This window comes from Neoarius graeffei, chromosome 6, assembly GCF_027579695.1.
Source record: "Neoarius graeffei isolate fNeoGra1 chromosome 6, fNeoGra1.pri, whole genome shotgun sequence".
NCBI lineage: Eukaryota > Metazoa > Chordata > Actinopteri > Siluriformes > Ariidae > Neoarius > Neoarius graeffei.
The window spans coordinates 55,863,965-55,880,800 of record NC_083574.1 but is presented as its reverse complement, the minus strand read 5'-3'; the positions used below and the strand labels follow the sequence as shown (position 1 = coordinate 55,880,800).

The 16,836-nt window shown below is 41.6% G+C and overlaps 1 protein-coding gene across 1 annotated transcript in view; it reads right to left on the bottom strand.

Annotated features, from left to right (window-relative positions):
• Positions 1-273: 273 nt before the first annotated feature.
• The window catches only part of uacaa (uveal autoantigen with coiled-coil domains and ankyrin repeats a), a 75,078-nt gene continuing 58,515 nt past the window's right edge, over positions 274-16,836 (bottom strand). The window contains exons 10-17 of the mRNA XM_060923892.1: positions 16,452-16,502; positions 13,045-13,110; positions 12,883-12,910; positions 12,759-12,799; positions 10,346-11,464; positions 9,370-9,510; positions 5,541-5,606; positions 274-622 (exon numbers count right to left, since the gene is read on the bottom strand). Coding sequence (XP_060779875.1) covers positions 551-622; positions 5,541-5,606; positions 9,370-9,510; positions 10,346-11,464; positions 12,759-12,799; positions 12,883-12,910; positions 13,045-13,110; positions 16,452-16,502 — 1,584 coding nt within the window. The 3' untranslated portion in view covers positions 274-550. The remainder of the gene's footprint in view (positions 623-5,540; positions 5,607-9,369; positions 9,511-10,345; positions 11,465-12,758; positions 12,800-12,882; positions 12,911-13,044; positions 13,111-16,451; positions 16,503-16,836) is intronic.

Below are 16,836 nucleotides of genomic sequence, written 5' to 3'. Positions count from 1 at the left end.
AAAAATCATCCTCCATGTCTGCTCACTATGAATGAGCTTGCAGCACAAACCACAAGAGGGCAGTGCAGTTCCTCCAACATGCACAGCAGCGATAACAGCCGCTTATTGAAGGCACCTGAATCAAAAACCACAGGCAGATCAGATCAGATCTCATAACCACAAAGCTCTATAATAATAAAGTGGAAATGTAAAGGTTACATCTGATGTCTTTTTACAGGAAGCTTTTCTTTCAAAGAAGCCATAAAAGGCAATATGTACATCAATTTCTGTTAGTTTATTAAAGAAGACTCAGCAATTTGTACATACAAAACATTCTATAAAATAATCATTTTACATATTTACATAATATTTAATAAAAGGTGCAAAACCTGTATACAGTAGTTATCACCTATATTTCACAGGTGGCTTTAGTCCAAATACTTAAATCAGTAATACAACCACACATTCATTCCCTCTCTCTCTCTCTCTCATATGCACACACAAACAGAGAGAGAGAATAATACAGAAATGTAGATACAGAGAGAGAGAGAGAGAGAGAGATAAGCAATGATCAGCATACACACTCCTGCGTCATTTGGGCAATCTGAAGCAGTGCCAGTCTGGCCTCTTCATCCATGTAGCCCTGCAAATATATTATATACATATACACTACCGTTCAAAAGTTTGGGGTCACTTTGAAATGTCCTTATTTTTGAAAGAAAAGCACTGTTCTTTTCAATGAAGATCACTTTAACCCTTTGGTGACTGACCCCTTGAAAATGGTTCCTCCAGGAACCATGACGTTTCAGTTGTCAAGACAACGAAAAAACTAAAATACAAATACAAATACAAGAGCATTTTGTTTTGTGCACAAGAGCATTGTGACGTATCTTTCTGTTTTTGTATTTTAGTTTTTCCGTTGTCTTGACAACTGAAACGTCATCGTTCCTGGAGGAACCATTTTCAAGGGGTCAGTCACCAAAGGGTTAAACTAATCAGAAATCCACTCTATGCATTGCTAATGTGGTAAATGACTATTCTAGCTGCAAATGTGTGGTTTTTGGTGCAATATCTCCATAGGTGTATAGAGGCCCATTTCCAGCAACTCTCACTCCAGTGTTCTAATGGTACAATGTGTTTGCTCATTGCCTCAGAAGGCTAATGGATGATTAGAAAACCCTTGTACAATCATGTTAGCACAGCTGAAAACAGTTGAGCTCTTTAGAGAAGCTATAAAACTGACCTTCCTTTGAGCAGATTGAGGTGGTGTTTACATTAGACCGTATCCGTCTCATTTTCGTCGCGGATGCACTGTCCGTTCACATTAAAACGCCAGGAAACGACTCCACAGGCGGAACAACTTGAATCCGCCAGGGCCCACGTATTCAACCCAGTTCGTATCTGATCCGGTGCTGTGTAAACATTGAGATACGAGGAAACGCAGTGCTGAGCTCTAGCTGACGTCGTCATTGGACAACGTCACTGTGACATCCACCTTCCTGATTCGCTGGCGTTGGTCATGCCACGTTGGTCATGTGACGCGACTGCTGAAAAACGGCGCGGACTTCACTTCCTGCTATTGTTTCCGCCTTGTATCACCTTTTTGTTTTTCTTTAAAGAGTATAAAAGTATGAATATAATGCTTTGCTTTGTCATTCTTAATGTTGTTCATGGTAAGATGCAAATACTGCCCATTGTGTAGTTATGATTGTCTTTAGGCTTGCCATCCTTCCACTTGCAAGTGGTGAGTGACTTGCGCATGCCCGATATGCACTGGGATCACACACACAGCGGCTCAGTCCCGAATCACTGCTCGCGCGCTCTGTGAGCTGCGCAGGGCCGGAGTGCGCACCCTCCAGAGGGCACTCGCTGTTCAGGGCGGAGTGATTTGGAGCGCAGCCGCTGAGGAGGAAGCGCTGAGCCGCACTGACACATTTCAACTTACGTGCCGTCTAATTAGTCATGTGATTAGCGTATCCGTGTATTGGCGTTGCTGTGTGCACGCGAATCGTGTATTGGCGTTGCTGTGTGCACGCGAATCGTTTTAAAAACGTTAATCTGATGATCCGCTGATACGGTCTAATGTAAACACCACCTGAGTTTCTGGAGCATCACATTTGTGGGGTCGATTAAATGCTCAAAATGGCCAGAAAACTGTCTTGACTATATTTTCTATTCATTTTACAACTTATGGTGGTAAATAAAAGTGTGACTTTTCATGGAAAACACAAAATTGTCTGTCTGGGTGACCCCAAACTTTTGAACAGTAGTGTATATAATAAAAAACATGGTTAGTTCTGAACCATATATAAAACGGCTTTGGTTATAATGTTAGGGTCAAGCATACAGTGTCTTGCAAAAGTATTCCCCTTTGACTTTTTGATTATACACACAGGACACTTTTTTCCATGGAATAAAAACATGTAGCAGGTTTCATTCATTTGGTTTGATAGCATGCAATACTGTTAGCATATCGCTTATCCTATGTGTATTATGTCACTCTACCCAATGGAGAATGAGCGTTGAATATGGTTTACGATATTGCATGGTTGTCAAGACAACATGACGTCACATGTCAGACCTGATGCGAATATTCAATGAGAGAGTTTTCTGCTGTGCATGTGCAGAAGCATTTCTTTGTTCACCAGGAAAGAGAAAGACGCGTTATTTACATAGGGAAATGAGTACTTAAGTCTGAGTGAAAAATACTGTGGCGAGTGTGCGTAGGAGTCTTCTCGGTCGTTAGCCTGTGCTACTTTCTCTTGATAGCACTGGCTTGACCGCTTTATTAGCATTCGCTAACACTACTGATGAAAGCTACACCGGCTGGAAGGTGACTTCACTGCTGTGTCGACTCGCGAGTAAGCTAGCGTTGGCCTTCAAGAATGCTGATATGAAGAGTGTGTGTATATATAATATTAATAATAATAATATAGGCTGGCTTTTTTCATGGTATATCAGATATATTCCATTCAGCTAGCATGCTAGCATATATCTGATATACCACTCAATGCCAGCCAATATTATTTAATTATTATACATACAGGCCACTTTTTCCATGGAATAAAAACATGCATTCTATTCCCTTCTAGTGGGTTTATTGATGGCATGCAATATTATTATCATATCGCTTATCCTCCATGTATTATGCCGCTCTCCCCAATGGAGAATGAGCGTGCAATATTGTTATAATATTGCACGTTGTCAAGACAACATGACGTCACACATCGGCGCTCATGCGAAGATCCAATGACAAAACTTTGCTGCTGCGCATGCGCACAATCATTTCTTTGTTGGCTGGGAAAGACAGAAGACGAGGCTAATCCAGTGCTCGGTTTAAGCACTAAATAAATAAACTAAAAACTGAAACTAAAGACGCGCTGAACACCCGAAAGGCTACTAAAACTTCATTATATATTCTTCATGCATATTTACAAGAGAAAAACATACCAACGGACATCGAAAAACTGGAGAAGAGACACATCGGAGATGTAAAACGTCTGCGCTAGTGAGTGACTGTGACAGTTTGTAAACAAACATGGCCGCCAGGTTTGGTTCAGTAAAAGCGGAAGATTAAAAGCGGGAGATATATTTTGAAAGTGAAAGACGCGCTGAACACCCTAAAGGCTACCAAAACGTCATTGGATATTCTTCATGCACATTTACAAGAGAAAAACATACCAATGGACATCGATAAACTGGCAAAGAGAGCAATATCGGAAATATTGTCAAAGCTCTACTTGGAGGTGAGGAAAAGTGACGGAGACTTTTACAAGAGGACTTCACTCAGCAAAGCCCTTTTGTTTTGAACATCTGCAGTGTAATAATTAACTACAACCAAAAGTAACTTTGAACTTGAACTGTCAACCTGTATATAGCTTGTATACAAGTTGGGCTGTTGTTCAGGCTTTTTGGACTTTTATCATTTTTATTGTTAGAACTTTGACTATGTATATTGGATTACATTCAATCAGAATCAGCATTCAATAATGGCAAGTTAAGCCCCTCCCCACCCCCACCCCGTTCTTAACTTTTTATAAAATCTATAATGGGTCCATCGAATGTGTATGTATAATAATAATAATAATAATAATAATAATAATATTGACTAGCTTTTTTTGTGGTATATCAGATATATTCCATTCAGCTACTCGTCTTCGACTCGTTCAGTATCATGCTAGCTGAATGGAATATATCTGATATACCACTCAACACCAGCCAATATTATTTAAATATGTCACTCAGATCTGCGATGAATTTCAGATGAATAAATATATATTATTTACCAGCTGGGAGGTCCGTATGGTGAAATACCGTGACCGAGGTCTTGAAAGCATTGACCCAGGCCCTCTGGGCTGAGGTCAGTATTCAAGGCCGAGGTCACGGTATTTCACCATACGGACCGACCTTAAGCTGGTAAATAATATTTATTTTTTTCTTTACCAAATTCTAACAGAAAACGAGAGCGCCCGAAAGGGAAAACCGAGCCGAGCCGCCATTTTGAATCCTCATTCACGGCTGTAATGCAAATTGCTTCCTCCTCGGTATACAAGTGCACTTCCATGGCAGGAAAAAAACTACATTTTGCTGCCTATGTAGTCCCCTATTTATACAAAACTGAGTCATTCAGGATTCAGCCATGTTTTTGCTCGGCGTTAGCAAGTTAGAGGTTTTTAGCTTTCTCCTGAAATGTTTTATTTTATTTCTTCTTCCTCAGGGTAGTAAAACCCGCTTTCACTGTGAACACTGTCGTTATCGCTATCCATGCTGTAAAATCAATGCCATTTTGAATCCTCATTCATGGCTGTAATGCAAATTGCTTCCTCCTCAGTATACAAGTGCACTTCCATGGCAGAAAAAAAACTACATTTTGCCGTCTATGTAGTCCCCTATTTATACAAAATTGAGTCATTCAGGATTCAGCCATGTTTTTGCTCGGCGTTAGCAACAGTTACAGGTTTTCGGCTTTCTCCTGAAATGTTTTCTTTTATTTCTTCTTCCTCAGGGTAGTAAAACTCACTTTCGCTGTGAACACTGTCGTTATCGCTATCCATGCTGTAAAATTAATGCTATTCTCCTGAGAAATGCTGGCAAAAATGTATAAGATTTTTGATGAAAATCTTATAAATAAATCTTATAAAAAAGATAAATGTTGACAAAAATTGCGACTGCGTTGTTTGTTGTTGTCAACGAGTGAGTCGCTAGAGGTCCGTAACTGGGGTCTGTACCGTAGAATACGGACCCGCTCGCCAGCCAATCAGAGCGCAGGATTTGATGAAAACTGCACCGCGAAAAACACAATACAAGTTTTTCCAACACGAGAAGATAAATGTTTATTATACAGACACATTCACAAACAAAAAAAGTGCCCAATTTTATCAAAAACAATTCACTGATTTCCTCATATTGAAAAATGTGTCATGGTTTTGATTCTCCAGGCCCTGGATGTAGCGCGTATGAAAAATACGAGTGATATATTTCCCAGTAAAACACTCGTGTCTATAGAATACAGTATATACATAAATATGGAAGGGTATAGTAGTGTGAGCTGTAAATCCTACCTGTGCTGCACTGAGAAGACGTGTACGATACATATCAAGAACTTGTCTATAATGCCTTTTGGAGTGCTAGAGAGAGAGAGAGAGAGAGAGAGAGAGAGAGAGAGAGAGAGAGACTAAAGTAAGGATGTTTTTTTCCTATTTTATCTACACACTTTCTGTGGCTAAGCCCAAGTAGTTTTCTTGCCTTGGGGAACTGTCCTGTACCACTCAGACTTCTCTACTAGCTTTTATATTGTAACGGGTCAACAAAATTGTGCCCTGGTTATGTAAACAATTAGAATTAAGAAATGTTCTCTTCACCAATCGTGAACCTGTTAAAACAAAATTTTTTAAGCTGATTATTTTTATGCAGTGGAAGGAATTCAGCTTGCATTCACAGATAAGGCAAGAAAGCTTGACCTTGGCCCCAGCCACACAGACAAAAATACACATATTAGTGGGAGGGTAGCAGCAGGAAAAAGAGGATGATGTGTTTGTGAAGATAGAGAGCCTGTAAAATTCTGCTGGACAGAGTTACAGGAGTGAAACCAGGAAGAAACACCAGTGATCTCAATTCGACAATTACAAATGTGACAAACAAATAAGAATGAGACTTGATTCTTACATGTGATCTCAGACTGGATATCTCAGTTGTTACAAAAAAAAAAAGGGAAAAAGTCAAGTTTTCTTCTTTGCATCGTAATAAGAAATATTAAGATCCAGTGTAAGGAAATAAGTTCAAGAGTTTCTGTCAAAGTAATTTCATCTCAATACGCACTTGAAAACATAATTTAGGTCAAGCCATCTCGATTCTCCTGACAATATGAGACAATTTCATGGAAAACTCCGGCATGTGGGTAAAATGGCATTTCCAGCAACCTAAAGCATCTGTCTATTAAAAGCACACAACTGGTATCACATACTACACATGATTTCTTTCACTTCCTTCCATTCAGCCTCGAGCTATTTCTGCTGAGAGGATGATGGCTTTGAGGGACAGACTCGATGAAAATTTGAAGGAAATCGCTCACTCGTGAATAGAAATAATGATCTGAGTTGTAGTGGCTTGTGTTCGAAAGGTCAAACATCTTTCAATCTGAAGAGTCTCGATCAGACGATTCACTAGAAAGCGCTACAGACAGCGTAGGTGGAAAATATTGTGGGTGAAATTGCAAACATAATCAAAGCAGCATTAGTGCCTGCATGTGCTGAGAGCAGAGCACCAGAGACATCTTTTAAACCAGTTTCTCAACCACTCTCGTGGTGTTTTTTCCCCCCCAAGTCGAAGATAATTTTTACTTGTAGTAGGGTACAATTGCTGGGTTGCGTCCGACGTCACAGCCGCCTCATTAAGCTACAGTCACACTACAGCTCGCGATGCTTTGTGATGAGTTATCGATGAAAATGAGGGATTTTGGTAGCGATGCACGGCGATATGCACATGAGCTAAAAGTTGTGGTCACACAGCGCGCGAACACTTGACTGTCACGTCTTTGGCAGATGTGCTGCACTTGGGACCCAGTCGTTATGGGAAACACCTGATACTGATTTGAGCGAATCAGCACATGCAGATACGGATGCTGTTTCCACAGAGGCTTTGCGAAGTATCATCATCACATTTGTTTCTAGCCATGTTTATGACGCTGTTTAAATACTCTGCTTTATGATTCTGCTTTTGTTTGTGTTTCGTTTTTGTAAATATCACACCTGCTAATAAACACTCTTCCTGCACTTAGATCCGTCTACCGCCGTCTTATCTTGTAGTGTCCCTGATCCCCAGATCTTTAACCCAGCCACATATAAAAAAAAAAGTTATACGCCTCCATGCTCTTCCAGGTTTTCATCCGTTTGTCCGTGTAGAATGATATCTGCAGCACCAGGTAGTCTGAGATGTCGGGAAACTCAACTGATGGATAATTTTCCAACTCGTAAGAAAAATCCTTCTTTGTTAGTGTGTAAGGATCTAATCCCATTGAGTGGTCTCTATATCCATGTCTTGGTTTTAATAACTTGCTTGTTTGCTGGACACAAACATGGCAATAAGTTCTTGTGTTAATGGACCAGACTCCACTTTTGGATCATTAAAGCTCATCAGCAACGGTTTTCAATTTATGCACATTTGAAACTTTATATGTTAAAAAAACCCTGTAATTTTCTTTTGTTCCAAGAAGTATTCTTAATAAGTAATAGTTAAAATAAGTTAGCATGGATCGCAGCGAATTTCTGTTCGGCAATTTTCGTGACCACTCGGCGCGTGACATCATTCAAGACAAACAAACCGCTTGAGTCGAGTCCATTTCCGTTTACTTGCATAGCCGTTAGGCTTGAGTGCGGACGTGCGTTCGGGAATTTCCAAAGAAAAACCGTGCCTTATTGTTGTGCGGTGAACTGTAACAACGGGACCGGTTCAGGAAGAAGTTTTTACCTTTTTCCGAGAGAGGAGAAGAGGCGGAGCGAGTGGGTTGGCTTTTTCCGGAAGAAGAGACGAGGCGGAGAGAGTGGATTGCGCGCGTGAAGTGAGAGGGTTGGCAACTGGGTAAACACGCCACTCTGTGCTCCGATCACTTCGACTACAATTAATTTTTGAAAAATCCCCATCTGTTGGAGAGTTTAGGTGTCAGTGTCAGACAGAGAAGGCTCAAACCTGACACTGTTCCGACAAAATTCAAGCACAAAATCAAGCAGTCAAAGAAGAAACGGACCAACAACGCTCAAGCAAAAAAGAGAAGATTGGAGGTAAACGTTTTTACCTTTTTCATTTAAATGCTTGGTAGTTGAAAAAATCATTGATAGACGAGATGAGATGTCAGGCCTGATATATTGACACCGGGAAAGACCGCGGATGGCAGGCTAATGTGGCTTACCGGCGCACTGTCAAGTAATCGTTGCCTGTATCCACTATGGCTTCGCAATGGCCATAGGTTCATACATATATGGTTTCAGCTCTCGATATTCAATTTGGAGAGTTCCTACTTCAAAATCGCTATCAGACATTTTACACAACCTGTCATGACCAAAGTCCGTACACGTGTGCTCGGTTCGCAAGTAAACACAGAACTGCTCCCAGCCTGTTTGTCTTGAATGACATCACGATGACGGTCCCCTGGCGGTGAAAGTGCGCGTAAGTGAACAAGTAAAGTAAACAAACCTTCAGAACTTGCGCAAACCAGTATATATATATATATTTTTTTTTTTTTTTAAAGATATTTTTTGGGCTTTTTTCACCTTTATTGGATAGGACAGTGTAGAGACAGGAAATGAGCAGGAGAGAGAGATGGGGAGGGATCGGGAAATGACCTCGGGTCGGAATCGAACCCGGGTCCCCGGATTCATGGTATGGCGCCTTATCCACCTGAGCCACGACGCCCCCACAAACCAGTATATTTTAACCGTTTCATTCAATTTTAGGGTGCAAATTAGACACCAGGAAGATTGAATTTGCTTTTTGGGTCGTTCTTCTAGAAAATAAAGTTGATATTCTACGCTCCACCTCCAACCCTTGCCTATGACCTTTAAGCCCTTTTGACTGAGAATGCCCTGCATGCATGGTTTGGCTTCTGGCACATCCATACAGGCTTAAATACAAAACCTACAATAAACAGCTTGTTTTTATTGCATTTATTTAATTCCTGGGCTCAGATCTGTAACAGGGAGTGATGTTGCATCCCATTAATACACTTTACAATGCATTATTAGATTCTAATAAATAGAATAGATGAGCCAAAATAATTGGGGATCTTTTTTAATGGGCCCCGAATAGGTGAATAGGTGAATATGAATAGGTGGGCCTTAAAGTAGAAAAGGTTGAGAATCCCCGATTCAAACTACCCTGTTTGTAGGGGTGACTGACCTCTAGCTGTTGCTGCAGGCTCTTAATGTGCGCCTGCAGGATGGTGCTGTCTGAGTGCACAAGGCTACAAACACCGCTGGGTGTTGATGAGCTGCTCTGAGCCGCCCTTTGGCCTTCTGCCTCTGCTATCATCTCTGAATCCTGGAAGGGAAAACAGTTTGGAAAGCCACAAAGCAATAAATAAAAACTTTTTTTTTTTAAATCAGTAGTGCTCAGACATACTGCTATAACAAATGACAAATATATACAGAAATACTGTGATTAAAGGAGAACTGAAGGCAAATTTATCAAAATTCTATTTTTATTAAATATAGGAATGCATTTCTGATAGCCATTTTGTCGCTGCTATAGCAAGTTAGGAGTGTTTGAAATATGCTCTGTAATATATCAGTCCATATGTCAAAGCGATGGCCGCAAACGAGATTCGTCGAGACCTGTGCGAGACTTCGTAGGACGGAAGTAAAACGTACAGCGGAAATCAAAGTGACCGACGTCTGCCAATGTTGTTAAAAGACGTGCGCGCTCTCTTTCGAATGCTGACGTAATCAAGCCGGAAGTTTTGTTTGTTTTGATAGCAAATCAGGAAAGTTTGAAAAAAGTAGGCAGTAATCGTCATTTAAACTCATTTTTGTGCAATACTTCGTTTAGAAAACAGTTTTCAAAATGGCGGCACTGACACCTGGCTGACGCTTCACGTTTCAAAGTCTCGCACAAGTCTCATGAAGATCGCGCGGATAAGCGACACCTGCCGTGGACCAAACGAACTAAATTCAACATGGCTAAAAACCGAACAGGCCGATAAGTATAATATTTAATTGCAATTAGTTGCCGATATGAGTCAAGTACTAAAACCGAAAACGTACTTGAATAACACGTTAATTAAGAAATAAAGCGAGTTTAAAAATGACTTCAGTTCTCCTTTAATAATATAGTGAACAGAAATATGCTTCGAATGATGATCATTTGTTCTTCAAACCTTATTTTGTCCTTCAGCAGTATTTAGTAGCATGTTCTCCTCTTTAAAGTTGACAGAGGCAGCTGTACTCTTTTCTGGATTTGCCCCCGTCGGTGTCCCTCTACTGTTTCGTGATGTTTGCTCAGGCTGACAGTGCTTCCGTGATGCAACACTACTTGCCTTCTTGCCTTCCTCCTCACTCTCCTTGCTCTTCTCCATCTGTTTAAGAGCCAGCTTAAGCTGAGCTACCTCATCCTGCTTCGTCTCCAGCACAGCCACAGGGACAAACCGGACCTGCAGGGCCTCGTGCAGAGTGTCGAGCTCTGTCCTCTGCTCCTGCAGTTCTCTAATGAGACTCTGATTTTCCTCACTGGTTTTCTGCTGCGTCAGCAGTGCTTCTTGAACCTGGCTTTGTGCCTGCTGAAGTGCAGTATCGAGTGAGCTTCTTACAGACTCATGCTCTTCTCGGCTGATGTAGCTCTTCTTATCCATCTCTTGCTGAAGTGTCTCGCTTGTAAGATCCGTCATTGTGGTTTTTGGACAACCAGGCTTCCATTCCAAGGGGGTTTGTATTTCCTGACAAGTCATTTCACGTCTCTGAGCCTCCTGACCTGCCAGCCTTGCCTGCAGTGCATCCGTGTCCTGTTTCTTCAGCAGCTCCTCAGTGAGCTTGTGTACCTCCTGCAGGAGTGTTTCATTCCTCTCTTTTTCCTTCTCAGCTTCCGTCTTGCTTTGGCCAAGCTCCTGCTGTGCACGATGCAGCTCAGCTCTGGCCTCAAGCAGTTGTACTCTTAGCTCCTCCACTAGGTTTTCACGCACCGCTACTAAATGCGCCTGCATTTGCTTCACCCTGGCCTCCGAGCCGGCCATTCGACGCTGTACCTCCCCCAGCGCCTCCTCCAGTTCCCAAGCATGGCTATGGGCCTGCTGCAGTGCTCGCTCACTGCTTCTCCTCAGCTCCTCGTACTCCCGAGTGCGCACGACCAGAGCCGCATCCAGCCTGAGCAGCTCTTCCTGGGCAGCATCATGCCTCCGCCTTACCTCCCACAGCTCCCTCTTAAGCAGATCAGCCTCACTAGCCAGGACCTCTTTTGCTTTGAATGAAGCCGGAGCTGCTGAATGAAGGGCATGATGTCGAACCTGAAGCAGAATTTTTCAAGAATTGATAAAGGAGTCGGTCTTCTGTTGAAATATTCTGTCAGCAGATCTCTTCGAGCAGTCAAGAGCTTAACTTCAGATTACATACTCATAGCTGAGACTGCGCAGAGAAAATGTTATCATTGCCTACATTACAGAAATTTGCTTTCTGAGCCTCATCAAATTGACAGATAAAGGTCGTGAAGGTATAAAAATGGAACGGCTGAATGTCATCATGTCATAATGAATACAAGATCAACTGTGAGCTACTGCTCACTTACATATCCCCCCGCTCTCGCTTATATCACAATGCAAGCAATCGAAGGAATAGGACACTTATTATGAATGATGAATGTTGACTTCAACAAATAATTAACCCTGAAACACAAGTAAGTAAAGAGCAGTGTTCTCCCCAGGGATTTCAAATAGCATCCTGGTAAAGTGCCATTTTGAAATAGCATTTTGCCCCGGGGAAGACCCAGGACACGCTGGAGGAACCATGCCTCTAGGCTGGCCTGGGAACGCCTCGGTGTTCTTCCCGAGGAGCTGGCCAAGGTGTCTGGGGAAAGGGAAGTTTGGGCTTCCATGCTCAGACTGCTGCCTCCGTGACCCGGCCCCGGATAAAGCGGATGAAGACGAGACGAGACATTTTGCTTCTTGAAATAGCGTCAAAATCCACCCTATATGTTTCGTAAATACATTCGGTCGGTAAACAGGAAGTTGATGTGTGACAGACCTGAAAACGGTATACACGGTATAGAACCCCAAGCTGAAGCTCAGTACCAAATATCAAGCAGTTGTGATTTGTAGTTGCTGAGAAAAGTGTTACAAAAATTTTTCTAAATCCATGCTATATGTTTTGTAAATACATTCAGTGGTAAACAGGAAGTCGATGTATGACAGACCTGAAAACGGTATACACGGTATAGAACCCCAAGCTGAAGCTCGGTACCAAATATCAAGCAGTTGTGATTTGTAGTTGCTGAGAAAAATGTAATGAAAACTTTGTAAATCCATGCTATATGTTTTATAAATACATTCAGTCAGTAAACAGGAAGTCGATGCGGGACAGACTTGAAAACGGTATACACGGTATAAGAACCCCAAGCTGAAGTTTGGTACCAAGTGGCTATGATTTGTGGTTGCTGAGAAAAACGGTGTTTCGGACAGACGGAAATACGGAGATACGGATGGACAGACAGAGGTAAACCGGTATAACCTCCATCCTTCAGAGCGGGGGTATAATAATAAAATATAAAGGACGCATGAATAGAGATAATGAAAGAAAGCTCTGTACCTGTACACAATCCAAATGATAACTCTGCAGGTTATCTCTTTCTTGAAGACACAAAAATTGAAGGTCAAAACAGCAGACTAAGCACAATGTGCTACTGATTATCATTCTAAAGTCCAACTCTTACCATTTTCCGAGTGGCTGCCATACTCCTTCTGTAATTCAGAGAGCACTCATTAATGAAAGGTTATTCACAGCTAAAGCCTACTGGCTCAGGAGAGAGAGAGAGAACAGCTGCCGTATGGCTCGGTCTCCATCAGCCACCATTCACCTATAATGAGTCACTCACCGGATGCTGCTGTGGAGGAACTGCATTCGGAGAGCCGGCACCTGACGATGGGCTTTTAGCAGGAGCCTTAAAAAGAGATGATGATTGTTTAAACAAACTTATTGACTTTTTTTTATATGATTTAGGACTAGGTGGCACGGTGGTGTAGTGGTTAGTGCTGTCGCCTCACAGCAAGAAGGTCCGGGTTCGAGCCCCGTGGCCGGCGAGGGCCTTTCTGTGTGGAGTTTGCATGTTCTCCCCGTGTCCGCGTGGGTTTCCTCCGGGTGCTCCGGTTTCCCCCACAGTCCAAAGACATGCAGGTTAGGTTAACTGGTGACTCTAAATTGACCGTAGGTGTGAATGTGAGTGTGAATGGTTGTCTGATGTGTCAGCCCTGTGATGACCTGGCGACCTTTCGCCCGTAGTCAGCTGGGATAGGCTCCAGCTTGCCTCCAACCCTGTAGAACAGGATAAAGCGGCTACAGATGATGAGATGAGATTAGATTTAGGACTACCTGGGTGAATAGCATATGTTTTTGTAAATAATGCCTGAATTGCAATTGTGCAAAAAATACCAATCAGTAAATGTGTAGATTTAACAGTTATTCCACAAAATCGAGTCATACATGAGCTGAGGCAGCTATAAACCATGTACGATGAGATTGAGTGGAATAACTGTTTTATTCCATCCACAGTCACTGGATTTTGAGAAACGGAGCATTTTCATTTTATTTTTTGCAAATTCGATAAATAAAAACTTTACGCAAATTGTCCAACAAAATAATTTCCGCTTAGGTGGACTTCTTAAAAACCTATCAATGGCTGCACGAATTGACTTTTGGGGGGGTTTTTTGGGGTTTTTTTTTTGTAGAAAGTGCCGTCTTGCTGAGGTATAGAACAGCTTTAGACATTTATTTAATTCTTCCTTGGACATTTCAGTGATATCATTTTCAAACTTCTTTGAGCTTTTGAACCAGTCTAAAAAAAATTCAACAAATTCTAATGCTTAAAGATGAATGTAAACAAACTGGCGAAATGGCAGGAGCAATTTGTGAAAAATTCTATTATAATAATAATAATAATAATAATAATAATAATTCTTTAAAAATAAAAAATATCCGTTCTTACAATCAAATACTTTCATTCCATATTTTGTTGCTTTTTTTGGGGGGGGGGTTTGTTTTCAAGTAGAGTTTCTATTTCATCCTCGGTTGGTTCAGCAACACGCTCCACCATTTTGTTTTTCTCTACTGTGAGGGAAATTTAATGGACGAACATTATTATTCTCTGTGTTTCTGTATGTTGAGCTCAAGTGACTTAGTGAACTGAGAAAGATGTTTTTCCACATGCTGTAATCGCCTTTCTGTGGCCTTGGTGGTGATAAGCAGGGTGCCTGAGTTCTCCACAACTACGCATCCGCCTACACATACCAGAGCACGCCAGGTGCACACTTTAACAAAGCTTCATAGAAAATCTTGAGTCAATCACGTGAAGACGCAAGCAGTAAGCGAATGCCTTTAGAGTATAATAGATAACAGCCACTAAAACACAACTCAGAGTGCGCGTACTCTCGGCATCATCAGAAGTGGTGTCTTCTTCTATTCTTCTCTTTCCTTTCCTATTTTATATATCTGTTATATGATCTACTATAATAAATAACTGAAAAGACGACTGCTAAGCGTTTTGAAGTCTCATCTCATCTCATCATCTCTAGCCGCTTTATCCTGTTCTACAGGGTCGCAGGCAAGCTGGAGCCTATCCCAGCTGACTACGGGCGAAAGGCGGGGTACACCCTGGACAAGTCGCCAGGTCATCACAGGGCTGACACATAGACACAGACAACCATTCACACTCTCATTCACACCTACGGTCAATTTAGAGTCACCAGTTAACCTAACCTGCATGTCTTTGGACTGTGGGGGAAACCGGAGCACCCGGAGGAAACTCACGCGGACACGGGGAGAACATGCAAACTCCGCACAGAAAGGCCCTCGCCGGCCACGGGGCTCGAACCCGGACCTTCTTGCTGTGAGGCGACAGCGCTAACCACTACACCACCGTGCCGCCGCATTTTGAAGTGTTTATTAGAAATTTCCATTACACTACTCACGGTATATATGAGCTGATATCCTAGTAGTAGAGTAGCCAATCAGAGCGTGCGATTGCTCATATCCAGTGAATGTGGATATAATAAAATAATATGTATTCTATCTCTCATCAAAAAATTCCCATGCAGGGATTGGCCAAGGATGGCTCATGTGACATAAAATTGTTCCACCACTGATTAAGCAATATATCTCATGACGTCATAAAGAAAAAAATGGATATAGTGTGAGTCAGTCATGGTATATCCTGGATACACCACGAACCGACATTACAATTTCAAGCTATATGGCCGACTCAAGTCACAGCTGCGGCTCCATGAGCATTTGTGTGTGTGTAGATCTACGTATCATGATCATGCCTAGCGAGGAAAACGATAGCATGGTACACTGCACATGCACAGGCTGAAGGTCGCTCTGACGTAAACAACAAACATGGCTGCCTCCAGTGACTTTATGCCGAGATTCAATCTTAACACTTTTAGTTTGGAATTTTTTGATGAGGGATATTTCATAGTTATTCCACTTAATCGAGTCGTACATGAGCTGATCGCTGACGAAGCACGTAGCGCCGAGTTGGCTATAAACCATGTACGACGAGATTGAGTGGAATAACTGTTTTATTCTATCCAAACTCACTGGATTTTGAGAAACAGAGCATTTTTATTTTTATTTTCTGCAAATTCGATCGATAAAAACTTTATACAAAACATCCAACAAAATCATTTCCACTTAGCGGACATGTGACAAGTTGCAGACGTGTAGTAAAATATTCAAATTTGACCAGATTTACATCAACAGTCGATCAACGAAAACACATTTTATCGAAAAAATTAAGCTTCAAACTTTTTGAGTAGAGTTTTTATTTCATCCTCGGTTGGTTCAGCAACACACTCCGCCATTTTGTTTTTCTCTACTCACGGTATATGAGCTGATATCCTAGTGGTAGAGTAGCCAATCAGAGCGTACGATTGCTCATATCCAGTGAATGTGGATAGAATAATAATCTAATATCCCATGCACTGAGACTCCGGTAATTATGGATTCTCTTTGGTGACTGGCGTATTACTAGTTTCTTTGGCGCCCCTCACAAAATAGTACTATGCCAGTCACCTCAGAGAATCCATAAATTCAACCGGAGGCTCTCAGTGCACGGTATATTAGATTACTAGATTAGTGATATTATGCTCCATTATACTAAAATATAAAATAGTCCCCTGTCCAGCTTCGGCTTAACAGAGTTGAATAATAATGGATATGAGCAGAAAGAAATTATAGGTTAATTTCCCAATCACTAGTGTTGATGAATGGTGATATTATGCTTACCTGCACACTCTTCTTCCTCACAAGTACATGAGATTCATTATTCAGTGACCTCTGCGGGAAAAAAAAAAAACACATTCGTTCTTTTCTTAAGTGATTTTAACATTGAAGAGATTGAACATCACCCATTCTTACACAGCTAAACAGAACTGGGCTGCTTCTTCAATTTCATGATTATGATTATTAGTTTGACATCTAGGTTGCAGGAAGATTAATAAACACGAGCATGACCACCAGAAGAGCCTTTGTTTAGATTCTGGTGGTGAGCCAAAGCAAAACCAAGCAGCAGAGAGGGAGCTAGGACATGTCAAATATTCAGTTTGCCTTAGTAGTGTCATTAAATCATTCAACACATGACTCATGAATAACAAATCACCCTCTGAGACCC